Genomic DNA, 27,831 nt, shown 5'->3' with positions numbered 1-27,831 from the left:
GTAATTAGAGAGTGATTAAAATTTTAGCTGTCCTATAAGCTCCTTACACAAGTGCTAATCTCTAATCCTTCTTTAGTGTTTCTTAAAATACCTTTGAGTAAGAAGACACATATCAAAGACACATTCCTTCCGAATTTAGATTCTCCTAGACTGAGAGTCCCTTTCTGATCAATACACAGTGGACCCCAGAAAGAAACACCCTAAATGTGAAGGAGGAAGGTATAAGGCTGACCCCACCTTCTCTTAATATCCTATCATATTTATGCATTTTCCAGATCAACACTGCACATCTTGAAAAACTAACTTATTAAATAAAACTACAATACTCTTTTTCAGAAAATGGAGAAGAGGGAACAGTTATCAACTCCTTTCATGAAGCCAGTTCGACCTTCATAAAATTTTTTAACACTAAAACCAAAGATAGTAAAAAGGAAAAATATTGACCAAACTCACTCATGAATTTAGATGTAAAAATCCTTAACAAAATATTAACAAATCAAATACAGAAGTACATAAAAATAGTACACCATGGTCAAGTGGGATTTATCCCATGTATGCAAGACTATTTAAAACCCAACTAACATAATGTACTATATCAACAGACTAAAGAAGAAAAATCATATGATCATATCAATTGACACAGAAAACTTATTTGGCAAAACCTAGTGCCTATTTATGACAGCTCTTAGCAAACTAGAAATAGGAACTCACATAGAGCATCTACCAAAAAAAACCAAAAAACAAAAAAAAAACCTACAGTTAACCTCATACTTAATTGTGAAAGGCCAAATGCTTTTTCTCTAAGATCAGGAACAAGTCAAGAATGTCTGCTCTCATCACTCTTTTTCAACATGATACTGAAAGTTCTGGCCAATGCAATCAAGCATAAGAAAAATGGAAAGCATACAATTTGGAAATAAAGAAATAAAACTTTCTATTTACAGATGGCATGACTGTCTACATAAAAAATCCTAAGGAATCTGCATTTTAAAACTATCCTATAATTCTTTAATGTTTTATTTATTTCTGAGAGAGAGAGAGAGAGAAACAGCTTGAGCAGAGGAGGGTCAGAGAGAGAGGGAGACACAGAATCTGAAACAGGCTCCAGGCTCTGAGCTGGCAGTCAGCACAGAGCTCAACATGGGGCTCGAACCCACAAACCACGAGATCATGACCTGAGCCGAAGTCGGACGCTTAACTGACTGAGCCACCCAGGCGCCCCATAAACTATCCTATAATTAATAAGTGAGTTCAGCAAGTTTGAAGCATACTAGATTATTACAGAAAAAATCAGGTGCATTTACATATAGCAATGAACAAATGGAAACTGAAACTTAAAAAGTAGTATCATTTGTAATTGCTCTAAAGACAATGAAATACTTAGGTGTAAATCTAAGAAAGGATGCACAATTTTGTATAATTAGAAACTATAAAATAGAATTAAGGAAAAAAACCAAAGCAGACCTAAATAGTTGAAAAAAACATAACACACTTATGGATTAGAAGACTCAACATAGTAAAGATGTCAACTCTCACTAAATTGGTCTCTATTTCTTGCAATTCTTGTCAAACTTTTAACAAGGTTTTCTGAAGATATAGATAAGTTTATTCCAAAATGCATAGCCAAAACAAGTTTGAAAAAGAAGGAAGTAGGGTGGGAAGGAATCAATCTCCCTAATGTTAAGGCTTACTGAATAGCTAGAGTAGTCAAGACAGTATGGTACTGACAGGGTGATAGACACAGAACCTCAGTGAAATAAAGTAAAGAACCCCAGTGTAGACCCACACAAACATGCCCAATTAATTCTTGGCAAAGGTGCAAAAGCAGTTAAATGGAGAAGGGTTAGCCTGTCCAACAAATGGTCCTGGAGAATGAATAGCTAACGCATGGGCAAATGGTGCCGAGCATGGACACTTTGTCCGTGGACATCCATGAAGAAACAAAAAAAGTGAACCTTAATCTAAACCTCCCAACTTATGCACCTAAACTTCCACACCCAACCTGTACACCTTGTCTAAAAACTAGCTCAAAATGTATCACAGACTTAAATGAAGATGCAGATGAAAAAATAGGAGAAAATCTTCAGGGCCTTGGACTAAGCAAAGAGGTCTTAGAGTTGGCAGCAAAAGTGCTTAGGAAAAACTGATAGATATGGCATCATCAAAATTTAAAACTTTTGCGCTGTGAAAAATTCTGAGAGGAGGATAAAAAGGCAAATTACATGCTGGGAGAAAATATTTGCAAATTACATACCCAACAAAGGATTTGCATCTAGAATACACAAAGAACTCTCAAAGTTCAATATCCAAAAGGCAAGCATTCCCATTAGAAAATGGTCAAAGAATACAAATAAACATTTCGGTGAAGAGAGTAGACTGATGGCAATGAGCACATAAAAAGATGTTCACAATAATCCCTCATAAGGTAAATGCAAATTAAAACCGGTGAGGAGGGGACCTGGGTGGCTCAGTCGGTTACATATCCAGCATCTGACTTCAGCTCAGCTGGTGATCTCACAGTTTGTGAGTTCGAGTCCCACATCAGGCTCTATGCTGACAGTTGCTTCAAATTCTGTCTCTCTCTCTGCCACCCAAAAATAAATAAATAAATAAATAAATAAATAAATAAATAAATAAATGAATGAATGAATGAATGAAAAGCCCACAATGAGGACATGAGTCAGGTATGGATATCTGGGAGAAGAGGATTCTTGCAGAGAAAGTAACTCCTGAAATAGGAACCTGCTTCTCAAGTAAGGATTAGCAAGAGAGCAGGGGTCTGGAATGGAGAGAATAAAACAGTAGGGACAAGAGTCTGGAGTTGTGCAAGGGGCGGGACCCTGAGTGCATTAGTTATCTAATAACATACAAATCACTTCAAAATCTGGCAGCTCAAGGCGATCAACATTTGTTATTTCCCACGGTTTCTGAGGGTCTGCCCAGGCCTAGTGTAGGTGGGTGGTTCCTGCTCAGTCTTTCATGAGGTGGGAGGCCAGCTTTCGGAAGGGACTGCAGTCACCTTGCAGTCACCTGGAGCTGGCGGATTCACTTCCAACATAGCTCCCACGCGTGGCCGTTAGCAGAAATACTCGCTTCTCACCGCGTGCCTCCTATGTCGCTTCAGGGTCCTTATGACACGCACCTCGCTTCCCACAGGACAGGTGATCTAAGAGATCGAGAGAAGCCACAGTGTCTTGTATAAGATCGCCTGGGAGCTGACATAGCGTCACTTCGTATTGGACACAGGGACCATCGTGATAGGGTGTGATCACAGCCGAGGGCAGGATCAACCGCGCCGTCTTGGAGGGTGGTTGCCACGATGCGAAAACCTGCAGTCCATGGTAAATGCCTCACTTTTAGTGCAAATGGCCAAAATGTCCCTAGAAGTTTCAGATGGAAGGAATGATCTGGTCATAAGTATGCTTCATACGCTGACCACGTGGAGAAGAATAAAGCCTACAAGGAAGCCGTTGTAAAAGTGCACTGCAGGCTGGTGATGGGCTTCTAGCAGAGGAGGAGATGAGAAGTCGTCAGCAGCCTATATATTGAAAGCAGAGCTTTCATAAAACAGGATTTTCCTATGCGTGGCCAACTTCTCTTTTTACACTCTCTCAGGATGATCTCATCCTGAGGGTCTGTCCGGAGTTTAAACCACTGTTCCTCAAACTTCACAATTTACCTGCAGAGTTTTTTTAAACCAGATTCCTGACTCCAACCCTAGACATTCTGATGATAGGTCTGGAGCTGGCCTAAGAGTTTGCATTTCTAATAAATTCCTGGGTGATACCCATCTGCTGGGTGATACCCATCTGCTGATCCACAGGCCACACTTTGGGTCACCCGGTTTAAACTACTAACCCTAGCCTGATGAAGTATAAATCATTAGTTTAGAGATGAAATCCGGACTTATATATATCTTTCTGTCTGTCAAAAAATCACCTCCTAGAAACGGCACAGGTTTTTCAAACTCAGCACTCAGTATGTCCAAGTTCAGGTCATAATCTCCCCCAATACATTTGTTCTTTCTTTTGTATTTTCTATCTCAGTCGATGGTACCCCCAATGACACTGTTGCAAGAAACCCATAAGTCCTCCCTCCTCCTCTCCTTCATCCTTCATGCCCCTCCAATCACGAGGTCATGGCAATTTCAACTGAGCTTGCATCTGACCACCTCTGTCCATTCCTTCTGTGACCACCCTAGTTCAGACCCAGACAGTCTCTAAACTGGTTTTGTTCCCGTCCAATCCATCAACACAGCTACCAGAGTAAACTGCAGAAACACAAACACAAAAGTCTCTTTTACTTTCAACGGCTCTCTTATCACTGACAGGATCAAGGCCAAGTTCCTTAGTTGCATAGCGTAAGAGGTCTACTGTGATGTGGACCCTGAGCCTGCCCTGCCCCAGACACATTTCTTATTCTTATATAATGTTCACTTTGAAGTCCAGCAACCTTGAGCTTCTTCTTTATAATTCCCTGGACATACCACACCATTTTAGGCTGACCATGCCTCTTGGTCTCCCTTTCTTCAAATGCCTTGTCCTCCACTTCCAACACTCCCGAATGTACCAATGTATACTACCCTTTGAGATTTACCGTTGTAGTCATTTCCTCCAAGAAGCCTTCCTTGATGTCCTTACTGACTTCTCTCATACTACCGCATGTATATTTCTTTTCCTAAGCATTCATAAAAATTTTAAGTTATTTCTGTCTTCCTGATTACATTGCTAGTAACATGAGGTCTAGGATTGTGCCTTAGGACTGCATTTATCTCTGCCCCCGTGCACAGGTCCTGGGATATAGCGGGGAATCCTTAAGGGCTTGTTGAATTCAGAAATGAGCCTTTATGTCAAGGCTATGAACCCCTGCAGAATGTAGTTCAGTATGTCATATATATATATATATATATATGGAAGAAACAGAAAAGTCGGTCTCGGGACTCCCGCGGACAGATGACCATACTCATATTTGTTTTCATTCTTCGCCAAGGCAACACTCTCACCAGAGAAAAGAGATGGAGTGGAGGTGTGCAATGTAGGCATTTCTATCTAATTTAGACATATACATATCTACTTAAGAACTTTACTCAATTTCTTGCATGAGTCAGTCAAGTATTATGTGAGCCACCCCAAGTATTATAAGATACATAAGACACAGGCCTTTCCTCACACATTTTATATTTGGGTGGAGAGATAAGTCTAATGCTCAGAAAATAATCACTTAACACAAAGCAGTGCTTACTAAAAGACTAAATTATAATTATACAAATAGTGCACACTCTAGGAAAAAATAACACACTCATCCTGGATCAGTGCTGGAAAGCTTCGAAGAAGGAGTTAATATATAAGACATATGTATTTGAGATATATGTATGCTGGTTGTGAGCACTTAGATGAAAATGACTCTCTCCCACTCATTCAAATACGTGTTCTGCAATAATAAGGATCAAAATGTAAAGCAGAGGGATGCCTGGGTGGCTTAGTCCATTAAGTGCCCAGCTCTTGATTTCAGCTCTGGTCAGGATCCCAGGGTCGTGAGATCGAGTCCCATGTCGGGCTCCACACTGGGCTTGGAGTCTGCGTAGGATTCTCTCTAAAAATGAAAAAAGTAAAGTTGAAACGATGATGGGGATGATTTTTCTTAGCTTCCACCATTTGTTGAGTATTGAGCACCTAGTCTGAGGTAGGAACCTTACTGGACGCTTCCTCACACTTTATTTCCAACCCTTCCAGCAGTGCTGAAGATTGATAGCATTTCTCTTTTACAGATGAGAAACTGAGGCCCAAAGAAATGAAACTGTGGCCCACGGATACACTGATGGGAAGACACAGAGCCGGGACATCTGTCTAAACTGCGGCTCCCCCTACGCGACCCCCAACCTGCTGTTGGTGCCTCATGGACACATCTGAGAATGGACAGCTTTCAGGGTAGAAAGTCTCCCCTGAGAGTTTATCGTCTCAACTTGTAGCCTCAGAGAAATATGTCTGTGCAAAAAGGGGAAGTTTTAATAGTCTGCAGTCCTTTGTTACTTTTTTAGGCTCATGGCAAAGGCACCGCCCCTGGGAAGATCTGCCTAGAATTTACCTTTCAGGCGGCGCTTATAACAACAGAGAAAAGCTGGAAAATACCTCAAAGTTTCCATCATTTTTCTAGAAATTGTTATGCAGTCTTCCCAGTTCTGTTGATTTCATTAGGCGGCACAGCGCTAAGGTCCTTGGACTGAGAGCATCCTTCTTGCCTTGACAGGCCTTGTCTTACATCTGAGGAAGCTTAGACATGGAGAAAGCAGTTTCGGTGCATAGAACGCCTTCGTCAACGTGGGCTAGAAGCAGAGTGCCTCCCATTGTAGACCTCTTCGAAGAGTCTCTTCATCTCTTTCCTCATCTGAGAAATACAGGTGAACAATGAACTATGATGGAAGAAAAATGCAAAATGGGAATTTGGGATAGATCCCTGCCCTGACTGTGATGCCAGAAGATATTTTAGGAGAACATGGCAAGTGTCCTCCAAGTTACTGAGCCTGGGGGGCTCAGTCAGTCGAGATTTCACCTCTTGATTTCGGCTCAGGTCATGATTCCAGGGTCGCGGAATCTAGCCCCTCCTCGGGCTCCACACTGAGCATGGAGCCTGCTTAAGATTCTCTCTCTCTCTCTCTCTCTCTCTCTCTCCCCCCACCGCCTGTCTCCCCTGCTCTCTAGCTCTCTCTTTCTCTCTCAAATTAAAAAGAGAGGGAGAGAGAGGCCTTTAAGTTGGCAATTCTTAATCCTTTTGAGGTCATGGACTCTTTTGAGAATTTGATGAAAATTATGAATGCTCTCTCCTCCCCCCAATAAATACATACACACTGCACACATGCAAACTGATTTTACAGACACTTTTTAGGGGCGTCTATACCTTCTAATGCCCATACCTACAGCAGCGCACTAAGAAAGTTATGGAGTCACATTGGGCTTGGCAGGAAAAAAAAAATGTCCTGTTTGACGTCTTCCCTAATAGCATGAGAAATGGGTAGTGGCATGTAGACTATGAGTCTATCACTCCCAGTTTTTAAATCTTTTTTGTTCTAAGTAATTTATTCTACCTATGTTATTTTTTAATTGTCTGTCTCCCCAAGAACATAATTTCCACAAGAGAGCAGAGATTTTTGTCTGTTGTCTACTGCTGTTTCCATGGTGCCTTGAATAGTCACTGCAGAGAAAAGGTGCTCCACAAATGCTATTAAAAGAAGAAATGTGTCCCCTCTTGAGAGTACTAAGCTACAAAATCTCTTCCCTGCAGACCAATACTTGCTTTGATTTATGATGCAGTCAGATATTTTGTTTCAAGGGCTATCTTCTATCTACATCGTTTTGAAATTTACACACTAAGTCTGTATTTGGTTTTTGGTACTTTTGCTAATTTTAATCTTACCCCATTGTCCTTTTTCTATTTTTTGATGAATCTCTTTTCTCCCAGCAAATGACAACCATCTCGATTGTTTCAGTTCCAGGGACTAAAGAGAAGACATGTTTGGTGGCATCCATTTACAAATTAAAGGGAGCAAAATGCAGTACGCTTATGTGACAGCAAAATAGATGTCTATTTCTTCAGATATGTTGGCTTGATCAGTCAGCTCTAAACATACTGAAACGATATAAACAGTGAATATTGAAATGTGTATAAATAAGCATTTTCTATTGGCAGCAGCTATGGAAGGGTATAGAATAAATGTGGCTTGAATGCTTAAAAAGTGTCCCTTTAAATGGTTTCAATATGGTCTCTGCAACTCATTCCCACTGAAAATACTTCACAAACCATTTCCTTAAATATGATACAAAGTCAATTTTAGTACTTGTTAAATTATCACAAATTCTGAGGTAGAAGACAATGAGCTAATGAAGTTTTATGCTATTTTGTAAGCTTCCCTCCTAGGCTTAATCAAAAGCAGTGCTTTACTTTTTTTCAATTTAAAAAAATTAGCAAAAACAAGTGACATTTGATTGTGCTGAGGTACAAAGCTACATTTTGAAATTATAGCAACAAAACCCCCCAAATCTGTTTGAGGACAATTTTTTTTTTTTAGGTTTAGGGCCAAGCCTGTGCAGTTAACATTCATAATTCCTTCGCACTCTACATTCACTGCCAGCAAACGTTCAAGACATCTGGCTGATGAGAAAGCTGGCAGGGACCATATAGGAATAGACGTCAGTGATATGAAGTGAAGCTGATACGGACTTATGGTTACTGGTTTCAGGCTACTTGCTTCAATAAGCTGATGCACTGAAATGACTTGATTTTTAGACACATCCACTCAATTGTCCACAGCGCTCAAGGCTATGGCCTCGATGCCCTTGCATGCACACTCATGCATATCCATGTTCACACTCACACGGGCAGTCATGCTCTCACATGTCCCATTAATTGACAAGAACACTGTTCAGTTGACTGATCAAGAGATATGCAGTGCAAAGGAGCAGAATTTGAGACAGCCCAGGGTTTCCTCTTCTAGTAGGTTTAAAACATTTTTTTCCCTCACTAACTTCCTTCCTGTTCTAACTGCCAGTACTCAGAAGTCAGAGTAAGAGACAGAGGCACCCCAGAGAGCTGTGAGCCACTGAATGTAAGTTGAAATACCTCGGATCGGGGAGGCTTGAGGTGGGCGCAGGGAAATGGAGGAAATCTCTCAACTAACCTACGACCCTCTCCGGTTTAAGTTTTTTTTTTTTTTAGAAGGGCAATTCCTCTTTAAAACAAACTTTATGATAAGAAAGTACTGAAGAGGCTGTTGGAACAGCTCTGCAGAGAAGGGGAAGTCAGAGCAGGGAATCTTAGCAATGACTCAGGGGAGAGAGCCCCGTGAGGGAGGGGAGGGTGTGCCCTGCAGCCCAGGGGATGAAATCCTGTGTGTCTGGGGAAAGGACTATGCATGTAACTAGTGGGGAGTGTCCGGAGGGGTTCTTTACAAAGTAGGACTGGGCATCAAGCCGAGTTCAGAAGCAAAAAGACTGGACCCAAACTGGTGTGGAACATGCTGGTAGATGATGGCTTGCTGCTGGGGTGGAGATGTGCGGTTTCCTGTTTTTAAGTAGACTTAAAGAGACTGATTGCAAAGAAAAAAAGATAAAGACTCAAAGCTGTCAAACATGCAACTCTTTGCCACTAAAGAACTTTTCTGGTGATATGAGAGAAATGCATAATGAAAGTCTCTCTTGGAGTACAGTGGGATTTAATAATCGAGGGGGAAGTATGGTAGAACATATTGTTATTTACTTATCGGTCATAGAGAGACGGATTTCTACCACTAACAGAAGCCGTTTATTAAATGCCTCAAGTCAGATGGGCAGAAAGATAGTGGCTATTGTTGCTAAAAAATAGCTCTTTACATCTGAGAGAACTGAAAGCAGACATGGAAAGCGTCAGATAATTTATTAAGAGATAGGTTCTGGGGCCCCTGGGTGGCTCAGTCAGTTAAGTGTCTGACTCTTGATTTGAAATCGGGTCACAGTCTCACAGTTTGTGGGATTGAGCCCCATGGCAGGCTCCATGCTGCATGTGTGGAGCCTGCTTGGAATTCTCTCTCTCCCCCTCCCTCTCTCATGCATGTGTGTACATGCTCTCTCTGTCTCTCTGTCTCTCTCTCCCCCTCCTCCTTCTCTCTCTCTCAAAATAAATAAATAAGCATTTAAAAAAATAGAGATAGGTTCTACAAAAATCCAATTCGATCTGTTAAGATACCTGATCTGGGAGCCTTCAAAATGTCAAGAACTGAATTTGGCGACCATTAGAAAGAAGCATGACCTGAAATTCTTTCTTCCCTTTAGAGGACGCTCCAGCCAGCATGTTTAATAAGCCTAGTCTGTAATTAACCTCTAGACCTAGGGTACCTTGCATCCCTGGTCTGATAAATCCTGGGCTGTTCTTCCCTTCAAGGTTGGGCAAGGCAGGCCCCTCTCACAGACAGGTCCCATAGTCACCCCTTCACGTGGAGCCCAAGAGCCCTGAAATCAGGGTTAGCGTGCTGGGTCCCCACGGCAGGAACGAGCAAGCAAGGGAAATCAAGAGGCCTGTGTTGGCCAGGACATTCGGTCCCAGGTAGACGTCATTGATCTTTGCTGTTGCTTTGTTTTGTTAAGGTTACGAAAAACTATCCCTCCCAAATCCAAATATGACCCAAGCACAGTAGTAAGACTATCTTTCTCTTTTGTGAGATTCATAGAATTCTGAGAGGAGAATTCATTTCCCGTCTATGCTACACAGACCCAGTACGTGTGGGAGAACCATGGTACAGCTGCACAAAAACTGACTGGCGTGTTCCAGGGGCTGGAATTTCGGAATTCCTGGTTTGGGAGAGCATGAATTTGTCCCCAGGGAGGTATGCTGTGAGCAACATCGAGGTTCTATTTTCAGTGGAAGCTCAGTACAGCAAAGTCATCCTGCCAGAACAATCGGCCTGGGGGGCACAAGGTATTACAGTGCAACCAGCAGACAGAGAGAAGTCCTAGGGAGTAAAGCCTAGGCAGATGAGCAGAGAAAGAGCCAGCATCTGTTAAGTGAGTACTATGTGTCAAGGCTGGTGGTAGAAACTCAGGTCTGAATCCTGAGAGGACTCAGAGGGCACAGTAAGGCTCAGAAGTGTTAAATTATCTGACTAAAGTCACACACTGGTGCCAAAAAAAAAAAAAAATGAACCAACAACTACAGTGCCTTAGAAGGACATTTTACGAAATGTCACGTGGGGGACATGTTCTTTAATCTTGCATTCTGGGCATCCTTGTTCATAGATCAGCGTTATGTTGTCCAGGAGCCCAGGTTAAAGTCCGGGGCTCTGATGTTGCTCCGGAAACTTCAGCGTTTATCCACTCAGTAAGCACTTAACTGAATCACTCTGTACTGGAATTTCGGCCTTCCTGGTTTGGGAGAGCATGAACCTGTCCTAGGGAGACACTCTGGTTTCCATAGCCGAGGCTGGTAAAACTTCACTGGAGCTTTCTCTCCTTTTTTAATGCTTCTTTATTTCTGAGACAGAGAGAGAGACAGAGCGTGAGCAGGGGAGGGGACAGAGAGAGGGAGACACAATCGGAAACAGGCTCCAGGCTCCAAGCTCTCAGCACAGAGCCCAACGCGGGACTTGAACTCAAAAACCATGAGACCGTGACCTGAGTCAAAGTCGGACGGTTAACTGACTGAGCCAGTCAGGCACCCCTCACTGAAGCTTTCTTAAAGGGACTGATCTTGTCAGCACAGGTGATGATAGATAACGTCTTATTTTCATGCCTAATTTTTTTAAATGTTTTATTTATTTCTAAGAGAGAGAGAGAGAGAGAGAGACAGCGTGAGCAGGGGAGGGTCAGAGAGAGAGGGAGTCACAGACTGAAACAGGCTCCAGGCTCTGAGCTGGCAGTCAGCACAGAGCCCGACGCGGGGCCCAACCCACGAACCGCGAGATCACGACCTAAGCGAAAGTCGGACGCTTAACCGACTAAGCCACCCAGGCGCCCCTTCGTGCCTAATTTAAAACTTCTGTGACTGTATTGAGTTATGGCAGCATTGTATTTTGCTTAATAATGGCTTAATGCAGTTTTTGTTGAGGATTATTTAAAATAAATATTTGCAGGATTGCCTGGGTGGCTTACCTGGTTAAGCGGCTGACTTCAGCTCAGATCATGATTTCACAGTTCACGAGTTCAAAACCTATGTCAGGCTCTCTGGTGTCAGCACAGAACCCACTTCAGATCCTCTGTCCATCCCCTTCCCTCTACCCCCCCCAACATGTGCACACACACTCTCTCTCTCAAAAATAAGTAAACATTAAAAATAATTAAAAATAAAATAAACATTTTTTGCATATTTTATATGCAAATATTATATGCATATATTATATTTTGCATAAAATATGCAAAAATACTGAGCATAGTAACTTCACAGTGTAGACACCAGAAAACTTGAATGGATCCACTGAGGTCTCTCTCCTTCCAATATGAATCTGGGTTAGAATTCATATACTGTGAATACCCAGGGAAGAAATTATGTATCGGTTCTCCCAGCAAGGGAAATGTTAAAGAATTCTGCATCTAGTAACATGTACCCTCCTCTGGACTGATTTTAGTCTTTACTATACCTAGTAAGATTATCCTCTCGGGCACTGAGTTGATTCCCCTCATCCAGCCTTGCTCTCCCGGATGCTCTTCACGGAGCTAAGACGGTAGAGGGCAGCCCTGAGGAGGCTGGGAAGCACCAACCCCTCCATGCTGCTATGGAGTACGGAGAAACCATGGAAGACTCCAGAACCAAGACAGCTTGTGGTGTCCTGAGGGTTAAACTCGGACTCCCCAGATAAGCCCAATCACCAGGCAGGCAGCAGAGCAGACCCAAATCCTTGTCTGGCTCTGACATGTGGACAGTCCTTCTGGGACGGCCCAACCATCCATGACCACCAGCTCCAGAGCTGTAGCCCCGGTTTGAGGAAAGTGGGATGTGTCCTGGTCAGGAGGGAGGGGAGAGTACAGGGCGACGGAGAATGCTGATGCTCGCGTAGGTACTTCTCTGCTGGAAATCCCCCAGTCCTGGTACTTCCCTCCCTCATCGCCACCTCATCTATGTCATATTCTCGGCCTGTGCGTCTAGATGCGTGAGTGCTCTGGCAACTTTGGAACAGAAGTTAAATGTCCGCAGCCAAAGGAAATTCTCTCTATTGGCTGGGCCTGTGCCTCTTATCATTTCTCATCATTCTGAGAGTGAACTCTGGCTTCAATTAGGAAAGGGAGCAATAAATAGAATCTAAAATTAAATTGTCCATGAGGGAGTTTTCTAAAGAAATAGAATAACGACCATCCCATTTTCAGGTTGATTCAGTTAATAAACAATCCTTGTGATCCCCAGGACTTCTTGTCTCTTCCGTACGCCTAAAAGAAACAAAATCTATTTTTAAGAAGGAAGGAGTGGACATTGTCACCACTGCAGATCCAAGGGAAGGCATTTGGAGCCTAGGCAGTCGGTGACCTTGCTTTGCTGAAGGTGCTCACCAAAACAGACGGCATCGCAGGGCAGGGAGCAGAGGCCGAGCATGGGCTGTTTATAAAGCATCTACCACTGGCCAGGACAGCTGGGAACTTTTCACATCTTTGCTCCAACTCTGCAACCCAGTAAAGAAAGATTATTATTCCCACACTACTGGTGGAAAATCTTGGGCTCAGGGAGGCTGATAGTGTGCTTATGCCCTGCAGTAATTCAGTGCAGAACCACGTTTTGTTTTTACTTTACTTTTATTAATGTTTACTTGTTTTTGAGAGAGGGAGAGAGAGAGAGAACACAAGTGGGGGAGGGACAGAGAGACAGGAAGATACAGAACCCAAAGCAGACTCCAGGCTCTGAGCTGTCAGCACAGAGCCCAACTCAATCGAGGCTCAAACTCACAGAGCGCAAGATCCATGACCTGAGCCGGAGTCAGATGCTCAACCGACTGAACCACCCAGGCGCCCCCTAGAACCACATTTTGAATCTCTGATCCATCAGACTCAAAGTGCATATTCGAGTAGGCATTGAAGATCACCTTTCTTTGACATAAGGAGGTGATTTGTTTTATCTAAAGTCGACTTCCACCTTTTCTGGCCCTCAGCTTATTTAGAACTGCATTAGTGAGCCACACAAATGTACTCTATCCTGAGGGGAGTGCAAATTCTCAAGCCTATTTCAGTTGCCGTGTCTTGGAAATTTCACTGACTTTGCAAGCAAAACCACCAATTTGGTGCCGTGGCATATTCGAACCATGAGGAAGCACCCTAATTTAATGTGACATTTTAATTGAGCCTGAGAGGATTAAGTTCCTATCCCAGCACACTTCTTGCTTACACTGCTTTGCTCAGTAGCAAGCATAGGGGTGTGAGGGTTTCACTGTGAAAATTCATCTGTGGAAGCATCAGTGAAACAGAAAACAAAGATAATGAGTTGTAGGCGCACACACACACGCAAAACCAATATGCGCTTCAGGGCCTCACGGAGTCCACAATAACCTCGTTTACCATGTAATTATTCGTTGTGCATTTCACTTTTACTGTTTGAAAAAGCCAAAATCCAACAACAGACAAACAGCAACAGCAACAACAACAAAAAACCCAGCTCTGCTCTTTGTGGAACAGTGGGTGAGCTGCAGAGGAAGGTGAGAAAAGGCCGGCCAGAATGTTCTACACAGATGGACTGGGTTCTCCCCCACCCCACCTCCACTTCCTCTTTTCTCATTTCACAGGCTTCTGTAAATTAAGGAGCATTGGAGTACTAGGTATTAGGAAGGGGCTTCAGAGACCCTTCTAATGCAGTGATTTCGTTCTGCAGAGGACAGAACTGGAGCTCAGGGAGGTTCAAATGACCTGTGCCAGGTGACATGGGCACAGTTGCACGGAAACCCACTTTATATGACACTTCCCTGCCTTGCTAAAGCCTGCAGAGTTTCGCAAAGAAGCATTTACCGCTGCCTCTGCACCCTGAGGATAGGTTCCCGAGATGACTAATGGGTTCTATAATTCATCTTTACTTCTGAATAAAGATGGCTGAAGCAACAGAGCATTGCGCCTGGAAGCCAGACAACCTGGGTTCAGGTAGTAATTCAGCCCCTTACACAGTATGTCGTCTTGGGCAAGTTGCTTACCTGAGCTTTACTTGCCTGAAGAGAATGATGATAACACCCGCCCTCAAGGCTGTCATGAGGACTGATGAGATAATCCTCAGGAAAGCACTTAGCCTTATATAAGATAACTATTATAATTATTACCATCAATAAGAGAACCGGTTTTTCTTTTTTTTTTTTAATGTTTATTTATTTATTTTGAGAGCACAAGTTGGGGAGAGGCAGAGAGAGAGAGAGGGAGACACAGAATCCGAAGCAGGCTCCAGGCTCTGAGCTGTCAGCACAGAGCCCAATGCGAAGCTTGAACCCACAGACCATGAGATCATGGCCTGAGCTGAAGTTGGACGCTTAACCAACCAAGCTACCCAGGCGTCCTGAAAACCAATTGTTCTTTAGATAATACTTGAAGGTAGTCTATGAAATGCCTAGTCTCACTTTAGCAAGCACCATAAAATGGGGAGATGAAAAGAGAAAACAGATATCTGTGGTTAAATATATGCACACATATAATTTGGGAAATCATTATCAAACTATATAAGCCATTGTGGCTGCGGATTTGGCAGAATCCGAAGTTCCGCAGAGATGAATTGTGAAATGAAAAATGCAGTTCCTTTTGGGAATTCATGCAAATCTGAAATAGTAAAACAGAGATAGGGAAGTCTCTTGTGTACACAGGTGAAATAACGTAGCTGAATAAATGACTGAAGCTTAGCTGACACATGACCACAGGGCCAGAGAAATCTACACATGGAGACGTTAGGAAAGAAATGCACCTAGAGATGGTCTGCTCCAGCCCCCCAAGCCCCAAAATCCACATGTGATAAAGACCTGGTTCAAAGAAGAGATAATTATCCAAAATCAAGTCGATTGAACAGAACTCTTCCCCTAAAGAGCTGTGCCCTTGGCACCTTTGCTCATCTGCCAGGCTTTGTGTCACTCCCTCAGATACAGACGTTACCCGGTATCTCCTTCTGCTTCTACATAAGCCAACCATCGGGGTTTAATAGACATGATTCTCAGCTGAAAGCTAGGTAGGGTCAGTGATCCAGCCAGGCCTCAGAGACAAGCAAGCTTCCATTTGAACACTCAACTCTCTGCTTCATGTTTCCAAGAAGTCACAGTGTCAAGGTCATGTTTCTAATCTTGGACTCCAGTAAAGTCTATGAGCCCCTGGATGGCAAGCATGATCTCATAGGTATATTCCTTTTTCCTTTCATGAGGATTGTGACTTTCATCAGATTTTTGAAGAGACCTGTAGTTTCCGAAAAGATTAAGAACCATCAACCAAACCACTGTGGTTGTCCACCCCCAACCCTCTCTCCACTTTGGAGAGTAACTTAAGCTCCAGTATAGGTGTGCAAAAGCACTGGGTCTTAGAAATAGTAGGTGCTCACAAAATATTATGCTTTAAAGAAATTTTTTAATAAAAATTGCTTTCCAGTTCTTTATTTCCTGTATTATTATATTTTCATCTTTTCCTACTCAGCTTTCCAGATTGAACGGGTTTGGGGTCATCTGGCTTCCTATTTCTTTTTCGTATGCTATATAATTAAATCAAATTATTTTGACGTGGTCCTGACTTTTCTCCTCTTTACTGCAGCAATTTTATACAATAACCTCATGCTATCCTCTGCTCTTATATGTCTTTTAAACAAATTTGTTTCATTTTATGAAGCAATTATTGTATATCTGTTTGCAATGAATCAAGCATATTTAGAATTGACATAAGTCTCAGGTTTACTAATAAGAATATCAAGACCTAGATGACAGATAAATTGACTTGCCAATGATCACACAGAGGTTGTCAAACTCTGTCCTAGATCAGGTCTTTGTCTTTTTCTCTCCCTTTCTGTCTCTCTCTCATTCTCCTTTCAAAATTGAGATTTCGGTGTGCAAAACAGCAGTTCCCTGCAGGTTATGGAAATCATCTTGAGCTAGTTAGTGGGTAGGTGTGATGTTATTTTCTGATCGTCAGACTTCAAGGAGATGACTTGTTAGAATCAAGCGATATATTCCAGAAAGGCCTTTCCAAGAGGGCTAAGATGTCCTCATCTGTAGGTAGGCTTCCTGATGACCTGTCCACAGGTTTGTTATGTGACTTCCATTCTGGGTATCTAGTCAGGCTCCTGGGTGTCACCAGAGGAGAACCTGTCTCTTCTGATTAGTCTTATCTGGGTTGCTCTTCATCTGATTGCCTAATGATTGTCCTCAAACTACCTACAGCCTACAAGCTCCACCCACTGCATCCTTCATTATTTTTCTAACCCATTCATCATCCACGTTCCGTGAGTGTTGTTTGGAATACGAGTTGAGTTGGTCACGATGTTTATTGTGCTGTGAGAGGCTCAGCTTTGAGTGGTGCTGAATCCTCAGCTGAAGCAAGAGTTGCCATAGGAACAAGCCTGCACGTTTCCTTCCTGCACAGGAAGTGGACGTGGGCATTGCAATGCCGTTTGCAGACTTGATCCAGCTCAGGGTGTTTGGCTTGCTATTTTGCTAGCAGAGGATCGATGACCCAAGAGATAGTGTTTCTGTTTCTTCTCTTGTTTTTCCTTCTTTTTCTCTTAAAATGGTTTTTGTTTGGCTTCACTTCCAAATTACTTTCATTTCTGATGCCAGTGATGGAGTCATCGAAACTCAGAACCGGAACTGATTTTGGCCAGAGGTAGCTTCATCCCCTGGGGGACTTTACAGAGGTTTGCAGAGTGACTCAAGATGAGCTATGCTAGATATTGTCTCACAGTTGTGCCACTTAGGAACAAGGTAGCCTTTAACGTGGCAGGTAAGAGACTTACTCTTGGGGGAGGGCTGAAGGGAATCAGGAAATTATCTCCTTGCACACATACCTCCCGTGTTTCCCCAAATAGCTCCGTTGCTGCCAGCCGCAGGCCTGAAATTCTTCCAGTAAATAAAGAGGCTTCTTCCTCTTTGTTAGGACACTGCAGTTCCAGCTATGGGAATTTGAGCATTTCTCTTAATCTCTGAGTCTCCATTTTTTCCATGATTAAACAAGGGGTTGTAATATATCCCCTCTAAGGTTCCTTTCAACTCTAAAAATCCCTGACTATACATGCCCTAAAATGGGTAATTTTTTAAAAATCTATTATTCAGTCACTACCAAGTAAGTGTATATACCAAGTAAGTGTGAATAATTTAATTAGAATCGCCCTTCAGGGCACATGGGTGGCTCAGTCATTTGGGCATCTGACTCTTGATTTCGACTCAGGTCATGATCTCATGGTTCCATGAGGTTTGGCCCAATCTGCACTGACGGTGCAGAGCCTGCTTGGGATTCTCTCTCTCCCTCTCTCTCTGCCCATCTCTCTCTCTCTCTCTCTTAAATGTTTATTATGATTGAGACAGAGAGAAACACAGCATGAGTGGGGGAGGGGCAGAGAGAGAGGGAGACACAGAATGCAAAACAGGCTCCAGGCTCTGAGCTGTCAGCCCAGAGCCCAATGTATGCCGTGAGATCATGACCTGAGCCGAAGCCGGACACTCAACCGACTGAGCCACCTAGACCCCCCACCCCCGCCACCTCTCTTAATTAATTTAATGTAATTAATTAAGAAAAAGAATCCCCCCTCAATATTTTAACACACAGCAAGTAAAGGTAGATTTTAATGTGATCATGGAAGAAGACAGACTCCAGAGTATGCCCAGGTGAGGCCTTAGAGCATAAAGTCACAGGAAATCAGGGTAGGGGAGGGAGATAGCAAAAGGGAAGGGGATCCAGAAAGGCGAGATCAATGGAAGGTAAAAGTAAAGACATACTGATCCTTACCATTTTGTCTAGAAGAATTTAAAGAGCCTTTTGTTATTTATATCATTTCAAAAGAACAGAAGATCTGTAGCTATAGATCCAAACAAATCAAACAATGGATCTTTATAAAATGCCTCCACTATTCAATCATTATGGGAGATTCAAGAAAAACACAGACCTTGGTATCTGCCCTCAAGGAGTTATTAGCAGTGTTGGATGGGAACCATTCCTACACCTCGGGCAGGTGTCCTAGGGGTCTACACTGTTGCATGACTTACCTTTGAAGTATTGCAGGAGTTCAGATAAAGATTCAATTAATGGGAAGAAGCCAACCATTTGTTTGGCTCCCTGTGTTTTGTAACCATCGTAACTGAGACTGTACAATGTTAAGAGCCTTGATGCTAGAGGGGTGGCTGGATTTAATGAACTGTGGTTATTTCTATCGAACTCTTGAACTAGGGCTCTCTGCTCATTATTTGGGACTGCCTGGGTTATGCTGCTTCACTTATACATTATTCACAAATGAGCTATTTCTTTCTTGTCAGTTTTATTTGGTGAACAGGAGACATTTGTCACAGTACAGAGAAATTCAGGAAGGTCAGAGAAAAGACCAAATGCATTATATTCTTGTTCATACAAGTATGAGACTAAATTAGGAAAAAAAATATCCTGGAAAATCCCTGATGATTACAAAAGTCCATTAGGGCAAGGATGGTGCTACCAGCAGCCTCACACACATTTTCCATATCCACGGACTTTTGGCTAATGGACTATCATCTGCTCTCTCTCTCTCTCTCTCTCTCTCTGAAATAGATCAAAATGACTGAAAAGGACCCAGAAGCACACCTGGAGGAGGAGGATGTTGATGAGCTGGACAACAAGCTCAATTACAAGCCTCCACCTCAGAAGTCGCTGAAAGAGCTCCAGGAGATGGACAAAGATGATGAAAGCCTAATCAAGTACAAGAAAACACTCCTGGGGGACGGCCCTGTGGTGGCAGGTGTGTGTGTGCCGGGGGATGGGGGTGGGTGGAAGGTCCCCAATCAGGCATACATGTCAGCCCCTCAGGAGCCGATGCAAAAGAAAGAACACCAAGTGTTTCCAAGACTCAGTGAGTGAGGCACAACCTATATACGCTGCGTAATGTGACGGGCAGTAGGATTAAGTCTTTTTTGGAGATAAAGTGCGAGTCAGCATTGAAACAGGCACACATTACACAGAAGGAAGATTTAGAAAGGACTCCAGACTACCACTCAGATAGCATTCTCTTCATTCTCTCGCAGTTTCTCTCCTTCTTCTCTTTCTCTTCGTCACGCCGTATCTAACCGTTCATCTCTTCCACATACACTACAGCAGAATTAGATTTGGATGGCCACTGCCCATCTAGCAGAGGAACCTACCCACAGCCACTTGGGAAATGTTTGCTGTTGATAACTAAGATGGACCTACAAGAGCTTGAAGCAGAAATGGTCCTCCTCTAGTTTCTGAAGCCATTGAGACCAACATGGTGAACCTGCTGCTTTGATTTCTATTTTCACTCCACGTTAGAGATATCACTTTTCTTTTTATCTCCCCTCTCTCCTACTGGAAATGAACACATATTGCACACACATTTTCTCTTCCCCATGCTTACATTCTTTTTTGAATCCTGCAGACCCAACAGCCCCCAATGTCAAGGTCACCCGGCTTAGCCTGGTTTGTGACAGTGCCCCGGGACCAATCACCATGGACCTCACTGGTAAGTGGACGCATCTGTTCTGTTCAAGGGGGCCTAGCGATATCACTGGGAAAACAGTCTCTGTCCTGTCTGCCAGCAAAAGGAAATGTCAGGAACGTGAATCCCAGACACACATATCTGGTACCCATTCACAAATCATTGCTCTCAGAGTACACGGTTTTCACCATGCTTAATGAAAAGCCCAATCTCTGTCTCTATTTAATTGAAGAGAGAGCAGTCATCAGTATTTGATATATTTACTTGTATCATAATTACTTCAGAATTCTATCTCTATGCAGTAACAGAGGAATTACTATTCATTTAACAAGTCTGATGATGCAAATATTAAGAAGCAAGCTGTGTGCTTCTGAAAAGTAATATTTATACAATCTAAACATCAGAGAAAATATTGATCTTACATCAACTAGAGACTCTACTTGAAGGCAAGAAGCAATCTAAAATCTTTTATTTATTTTTCTAATTTTTAATGGTTATTTTTGAGAGAGAGAGAGAGAGAGAGAAAGCATAAGCAGAGGAGGGGCAGAAAGAGAGGGAGACACAGAATCCGAAGCAGGCTTCAGGCTCTGAGTGTAACATAGGGCTCAAACTCACGAATCGTGAGATCATGACCTGAGCTGAAGTCAGATGGTTAACCGACTGAGCCCTCCAGGCGCATCTAAAATCTTTTAAATAGTGCTGGATATTCTACTGTTAAATGCATACTATTTTAGCCTAAAGGCCTGATTCTTGTATAAGCCACTTCCCCACTAAAGACGCACCAATTAAGATATTATTTCTTTTCCCTTTATTGTGACAAGGGTCAAGTCCTTTCCTGACACTTAACTCTTGAGGAGATAAAGAGAGGCTGAGAAGCCAGTTATTATGGGGGGCATCCCAGAGGAGAGAGGGAAAAGCCAGGAGGTTGAGGGTATCCACGGTAGATCTTCAGTGAAAAAAAAATTACCAGATTCAAAAGGTGGACTTATGAGACAGAGCAAAGCATGACTCTAGAACAGTAGGCTTAGCGGCCAGGTGGCTCCCTTCTCATGGGACACATCCACTCTTTGCCTTATATGGGCTTATTTGTCTGAGGGAGGAAATCAGAGGCTGAGAAGACACACTTCCCCTTCAACCGAAATCATTACAGCAGACACACATTCAGCTACCCCCACATTCTAGCATCTCTCTGGGAGAATTTCTCTCTCTCTCTCTCTTTCTTTCTCACCAGGACTCAGGCCTCTTCCTGTGTGAAATTGGGTAACATTACCAGGTACAACTGTCAGTTTGTGAGATGAGGCCTGAATTAGCTCTGAGGAAATCTAAGGGCCTGATGATATTGCAGGGAAAACTCAGTTTCTTTCACTTTCCTAGCATTGGGATATCTAAGTTTGGTTTTCTGTCACAAAGAAGCTATTGAGGTGAATCCCAGTCTACAGGCACACACACACACACACACACACACATTCACCTCTGATGTCAGATGACACAGAATCACACTTGGAGAAGAACAGAGAGTGATCACCTCTATAACCAAAGTACAAGAATTAGAGTCAGATCCTGGTTTTATGGGTCCTGAAATTTTTATTTCTTAAGGGACCCCCCCCTTAAGGAAAATAAAATGAAATTACACATGCAAATGCAAAATTAAGTACAGAAGTGAATATATATTTAGAATGATAAAAGGGAAACCAAGACAAGTAAACTTTTTAAAGCTAGAAAATTCCATAAACATCACCAAATTACAAAAACAAACAGGTGGTACTATTATATACTATTTGTCTTATATATATTTATTTGAGGGGTAGGGGCATATTCTTTAATCATCTTTTTGTTTGGTCACGTATGTGATATCATTTTCAATAGAGAAAATAGCAAGATAATTCAGACGTTCCTCTAGGATTAAGATGACTGATTAAAACTTGTTTTTCTTATTGACAATTAGAAAAGGCATTGCCACACACACCTCATCACTGTTAATACCTTGTATATTTTAGGGTTGTCATCAAACTTGGGAGGCAGGAAGTACTATCACGTTTCTTTTATACCTAAGATTTTAGCTTTTCGTGTGTGTGTGTGTGTGTGTGTGTGTGTGTGTGTGTGTGTAGCAACTAATCTCAAATATTCTTTAAATTGAGGGCCATGAGGACTGTGTTGCTCTGATGAACCCAGCAAAGAGCTCTGGAGTTTGAATTTCATTCGTCTCCTTGTGTTTCTCCTTCTGAGGAGAATAAACTCTTTCTAAATCTACTTCTACAGGGGATCTTGAAGCTCTCAAAAAAGAAACTTTTGTGCTAAAGGAGGGTGTTGAATACAGAGTCAAAATTAACTTCAGGGTAAGTATCTTGCCCTGAATGTTTTTATAAAGCCCAGCTTCTTCCTGTAGTCAGAGAAAGAAAAAAACTAGTGTCTCGCATTAACATGCTGTTTAGTTTTTGTTTATTTCCTTCCCCTCCACCACCTTGTGTGTCTAGATTGTCCTCTCCCCAACTCTGAGCTCTACCTGCTGAGGCCCACCCTTGCCTCATGCCTTTTCCCAACCAGGGCCCTCGCCTTGAACTCTCCATTCATCACTTAACCAACAGGACTGTCCTGTGAACCCTTAATGCTCCCATCCATGAAGCACATCATATTTTGTATTGTACCATTTGTGGCATGTCTTCCCTGTACAGTCCAAGCGCCCTGAGAAAGGGAGAGATTATATATCTCTTGTTTCCAATTTTTACCCCAAACTTTGTAATTGATATTTAGTGAATACTTATTGAGAAATCGATAAATCAATGAATCAGTTAACAGTAAAACATGGAACAGATAGAGCCCCGGCTCTAATTGCTCAATGATTGCATAAATCCAGGAGTATGGACCTTGGTAAATCACTGGAAATTACAATTATAGTTGTGGAGCAAGCAAATAAGTAACAGCAAAACTAAACGCGAGATAAATTGACATGTAATGAATGGACACATACCTTACTGAACAGCCTAAAGCAAGAAGAAAAATAATCTTGACTGAAAACGAATAAGTCAGAGATGTACTGTTTGCTCTCAACTGCTTATATTTACCTTGGTTGCCCCTTCTCAGCCATATCCTTCAGGGGCCTTCAGGGCCACCAAGGAAGACCCCACCTGCCCTCTGGGTTTGCACACTGGGCTCTTCTTTCCCCTCGGTGCAGTGTTGATTCAGGAACTGGGAACAATCACTCTGTACCATGTATAATTATGCCTCAAAATAATTTCATTCTGAAAATACTTGTTGATGCCACCTCTCTAATGCACACTGAACCATGGTCCACTTGTTTGTTTCCTGTAGTATATTCATTATCAAAGCACCTGAGGGGCGCCTGGGTGGCTTAGTCGGTTGGGCATCCGACTTTCGCTTAGGTCATGATCTCGCGGTTCGTGGGTTCGAGCCCCGCGTCGGGCTCTGTGCTGACTGTCAGCTCAGAGCCTGGAGCCTATTTCGGAGTCTGTGACTCCCTCTCTCTCTGACCCTCCCCTGCTCACGCTGTCTCTCTCTCTCTCTCCTAGAAATAAATAAAAATATTTTTTAAAAAAAAAAAGCACCTGAGAATTTGATATTGTATCTAAATATGCCTAGAATTATATCTAAGGCATTGCATCCAAATATGCTTAGAGTGGGTTACACATCGGTAGAATTTTTAATCGTTAATGCTACTGCCTTAATTTGTCAGTTTAGTCAGCCCATTTGTACCAAATGAAAGAAAGCGGGTAAATTTTGATGGGAGTAAGATGAGAAGGAAAGGTCTGGAGCATGGGCCTCTGCTGTCGTGGGAAGGCTAAAGAGGATGTAGTGGTCAAGGTTACACATTAAGGTGACGGAGGAGGAGGGCATAGAAAGGGGTTTTCAAGGCCCACCCACTGCAGACACTTAGCATCGTCTCAAGCAAGAGAAAACCACTCTCTGTGTGCAACCCACACAGTGTTAACCAGCCTGTGGCCTGTCCCAACGTGGAGCTCCAGTTAGAAGAAATGCCAGCTCAAAACTGGAAGTAATTGAGAAGCATTTTAAATCTTTACTAACATCTGCTGAAAAGCACCCAAGAAAGTTTGCATTTAGAACACCAGCAACACATCCTAAAAGTTTTCTTGCATTATTTCTCTTTTAATGGTGCTCAGGGCTCTTTTCTTTCTTCCCCCCAAACTGTGGGCTCTCTCCAAAACTTGGCCGGGAGGGGGGGCATGGTTCTTCTAGTTTCTCTCCCTTTTCCTTCTGCTCCCAAGGACATGTAGTATCTCTGACTTTCACAGACTTCTGGTCACCAAGGCTTTTTCATCCTGGGGTGAAGAGGAACAGCGGGAAGGGTGTGCAGACAGAGGAAGAGAGTTCTATGAATATTCATATTTTTCTCTTACCCGTCTCAGACATATTTATATTAAATGAACCCTCTATGGAGCAGTGGAAAAACAGGAGGCTCTGTTCTGAAGTCCTTACTGATGAGTAGCAGCTACTATTTCTGTTTTTCAGCTTTTTGCCACCAGACCACATCTCCTGTGAAGCCCAAAGGACTAGCTTAGAGACTTCTAGAAAAATGCATTCACGTTTTTCTATTTGTATGAGCCACATCTGGCAGAGAAATCAGAAAGTTTGGGTGTCACTTTGTCACGATGCTTCAATGGAGCTGTATTCATTCTGTATGCTTTTGATAGATTGTGTGACAGATTTTACTGAATGACCATCTAAAACCTAAGCTGGGAGGGTTCACTGCTGAGCTACCTCATTGCCAATGACACAAAACATAGCACTGATAAATTGGTTTAATTATTCTGTCCAAAACAGAAAGGCAGCCATAATTACTGTTGGGAGAAATTATTTGAAGACGCTTTCATTCTTCATCCCGGTGAACAATTAACCAAGCCCTCCAGCTAATGACGCAATGTCCACTTTATTTGTTTGTGTAAACATGAGCAGTGCATAAAATTAATGGACAACGCACTTCAGTCCTAGGCAAAATGAATCATGGAAAAACAAAGTGCTTGGACTGTATATATTTTTATCCTGCTTTAGTGAACTTTCTTTGAAAGGCTTGGGAAAGTGGTGACATCTCAGACAACATGTGAAAGTAATAGGCATCCAGAATGCTTGCCAAACACGAGTGGATTTGACCCATTATTTATATGTGGGGAGGATGTTTCTGTGAGGCCCGTCTCTCCATCTTTAGACTCCAGTGACATTACAGGCACAACCGTCTTGAACCCTAATTTTCCATTACAGCTTTTCTCTTGGTTGTTTGTTTTTCATGCTAGGTGGATCGTTTCTGAGGTTAGGGTTTTCAGGTGTTCACATAATATTTTCCATTGGTACCTTTGTAGCCTTTCCTAAGACAAAGACAGTCTTCTGGCCATTAGTATCAGGGAGGGGGTGGGGGAGAGCTCAAGACCATTCTTAGGACCTTTGGAGGAAGGAGAAATGTAATGAAGAACCTTGAGACAGTGTTTTAATTAAGCACCCCCCAAACCAAACAGCACAGCATTCAATGATTAAAACCAGATTGGCAATGTTGAGTCTTGTGATCTCCGCTCCAATCTCTGCCTCACCACCATGTGAAATGATAATAGTAACACTTATTCTGAACTAAATCTCAACCTTCTTTCATCCTCAGAGAAGACTCTGCTGGTAGGATAAGCATGAAAGATGAGGGGAAAATGAAAGACCTATTTTAATCTGAATTGCTTGGATCCTTCCCACCTACAGGTGAATAGGGATATTGTGTCAGGACTGAAATACGTTCAGCATACCTACCGGACTGGGGTGAAAGGTAAGGGACCCACACATTACACTGTCTCAAACTCTGCTCCCCACTGATACCTAATCTTCTGCTTATTAGCAATCTTAATCATAGACTCATGTACGAATCTGATTAAAAGCTGTGGGCCCTCCCCCTAGGAAAAAGCACATATCCCTCCGACCTAGACATCAATAATGAGGCCTACATCCAGAGATCCAGTTTCAACTGGGTCAGCCACTAACCTTCAGCATTCAGCTTCTGGAACTTAAGCTTATTACTCATAAAGGGGAAGAGTAACCAAGATAAGTTTGAATCAAAATGGAGTATATTAAAATACTTTCAAAAGTGGGGGGAAAAGAAAGGAGTTCACAGGTATATGCCTAGTGTTAGAGAAATCCAAGACCAGAAAGATCTATCCAATGATATGTGTGTCTTTTGGGAATGGGATATGGAAGTAACATGTGAGCAGGTGTGGGGTGGAAGTGGGGGGCAGGGAGCAGCACTAAATTTTTAAAATAAAGAAATAGAATTCTCTCTAGAGTTGAGAAAAGCTATGACCGAAACATAACGTAACACTACTCGATCCGCAGCTGCTCTTGACAAATTGTACCTAAACTGTACATGCCCTGGGGAACCGCCTCCAGTTTCCTTCCATTACTACGGACAGGGAGAAATGACACTTGGAAAGATGATAGAAGTATTCTTACAGCTCCTTCTTCCCTTGGGGGCTCTCTCCTTCCAGAGGTGGGAGACAGTACTGCACAGATCAGTTCCATCAAATTAATGAACAAAGGATTTGGAGAGAAACTGTCTGATAAATTTGCAGGGCATAGACAACCACTCAATGACTCAAATTCCACAGAAGGTTATTGACCTGGAAGGTCTTAAGGTCTTTCCAATGCCAAGTCTCATGAAAAAGTAGGTCAGTTTCCTATTTTCCTTGGGTATGGAGACAACATCATCTCATTCAAGCAAGAGGATGATGATGTATCCATAGGTGTCCCTCCAAACTTCTTCACATTTAAAAGCTAACTGCACATTGCCTGCCTGTCTGCCTACCTACCTGTAGTTATACTTTCTAAAGCTCCACTTTCCTTAATATACATCCCAGTATTCACCTATTTAGAACTTTGGTTGACTATTTTCAACATTTGTGAAGACTTCAGCCAGTCTTGGGAACTGTGGCTCTTGGCTTTGCGCACTGTGAGCTGTGCTCTGAATTTTCCAGTTTGTTGTGTTTGTTTTCTCTCTGTCAGACTCTTACCCCAACGAACTTTCCTTTCTTCCTAGTGGATAAAGCAACATTTATGGTTGGCAGCTACGGGCCTCGGCCAGAGGAGTATGAGTTCCTGACTCCGATTGAGGAGGCTCCCAAGGGCATGCTGGCCCGAGGCACTTACCACAACAAGTCCTTCTTCACCGACGACGACAAGCATGACCACCTTACCTGGGAGTGGAACCTGTCCATTAAGAAGGAATGGACAGAATGAGTGCATCTACTCTTCCCTTCCTCACCTTGCCATCCAGAAGTACCCTCTCAGTCGTATTCATCACCCTGTCCCTCCTCCCTGTTCACAGCTAGGTCCTTTCCCCAAAGAGCCCCCACATTCTGTTATCAATGCTTCTTATCCCGCAATGTCTCTCTAAGTGGTCCCTGGCACAAGATGCTTAACACCCAGACGTTAATCCCGCCCACTCCTTCCAATCCCCATCATGGCCAGATCTTCAAAATTCTTTGTCTGAATACATAGTCATTTAATATGTCCTTCTATTTTTCCCATTTGAGCAACTAGAGGCCAGGAAATAGGCAAACTATCACTAACAGTCCTCTGCCTTGGGTTCCAGGAGCTCATTCCCATCCCTGGATTATTCTGTGGTTGCTGCTGGCTCAATGAAGGTCCCTAATCACGTTCCCTGCCAGTTGGGGTTCTTCTTTTCTGGGAGACACTGTAAACAATACAAGAGTAAATAAAACAGTTGTATGATCTGACTGAGACCCTCATTTCCCT

At 42.8% G+C, this 27,831-nt stretch overlaps 1 protein-coding gene across 2 annotated transcripts; it reads left to right on the top strand.

The window, feature by feature from the left end:
• Positions 1-8,498: 8,498 nt before the first annotated feature.
• On the top strand, positions 8,499-27,812 carry ARHGDIB (Rho GDP dissociation inhibitor beta). Of its 2 annotated transcripts, none has more exons than XM_039239966.1 (6): positions 8,499-8,599; positions 19,176-19,362; positions 20,017-20,100; positions 22,336-22,412; positions 25,789-25,852; positions 27,113-27,812. In XM_039239966.1, exons 2-6 carry the CDS (start codon positions 19,182-19,184, stop codon positions 27,310-27,312), a joined length of 606 nt encoding a protein of 201 aa, XP_039095897.1. In that variant the 5' UTR covers positions 8,499-8,599; positions 19,176-19,181; the 3' UTR covers positions 27,313-27,812. The 2 variants fall into 2 exon arrangements, with proteins under 2 accessions (XP_039095897.1, XP_039095898.1); XM_039239967.1 differs by lacking the exon at positions 8,499-8,599 and adding an exon at positions 17,363-17,381.
• Positions 27,813-27,831: the final 19 nt, after the last annotated feature.

The sequence above is a fragment of the Hyaena hyaena genome, unplaced genomic scaffold, assembly GCF_003009895.1.
Source record: "Hyaena hyaena isolate Hyena2069 unplaced genomic scaffold, ASM300989v1 scaffold_164, whole genome shotgun sequence".
NCBI lineage: Eukaryota > Metazoa > Chordata > Mammalia > Carnivora > Hyaenidae > Hyaena > Hyaena hyaena.
The sequence above is the reverse complement of the archived record's forward strand: the minus strand, read 5'-3'. Positions and strand labels throughout refer to the sequence as shown.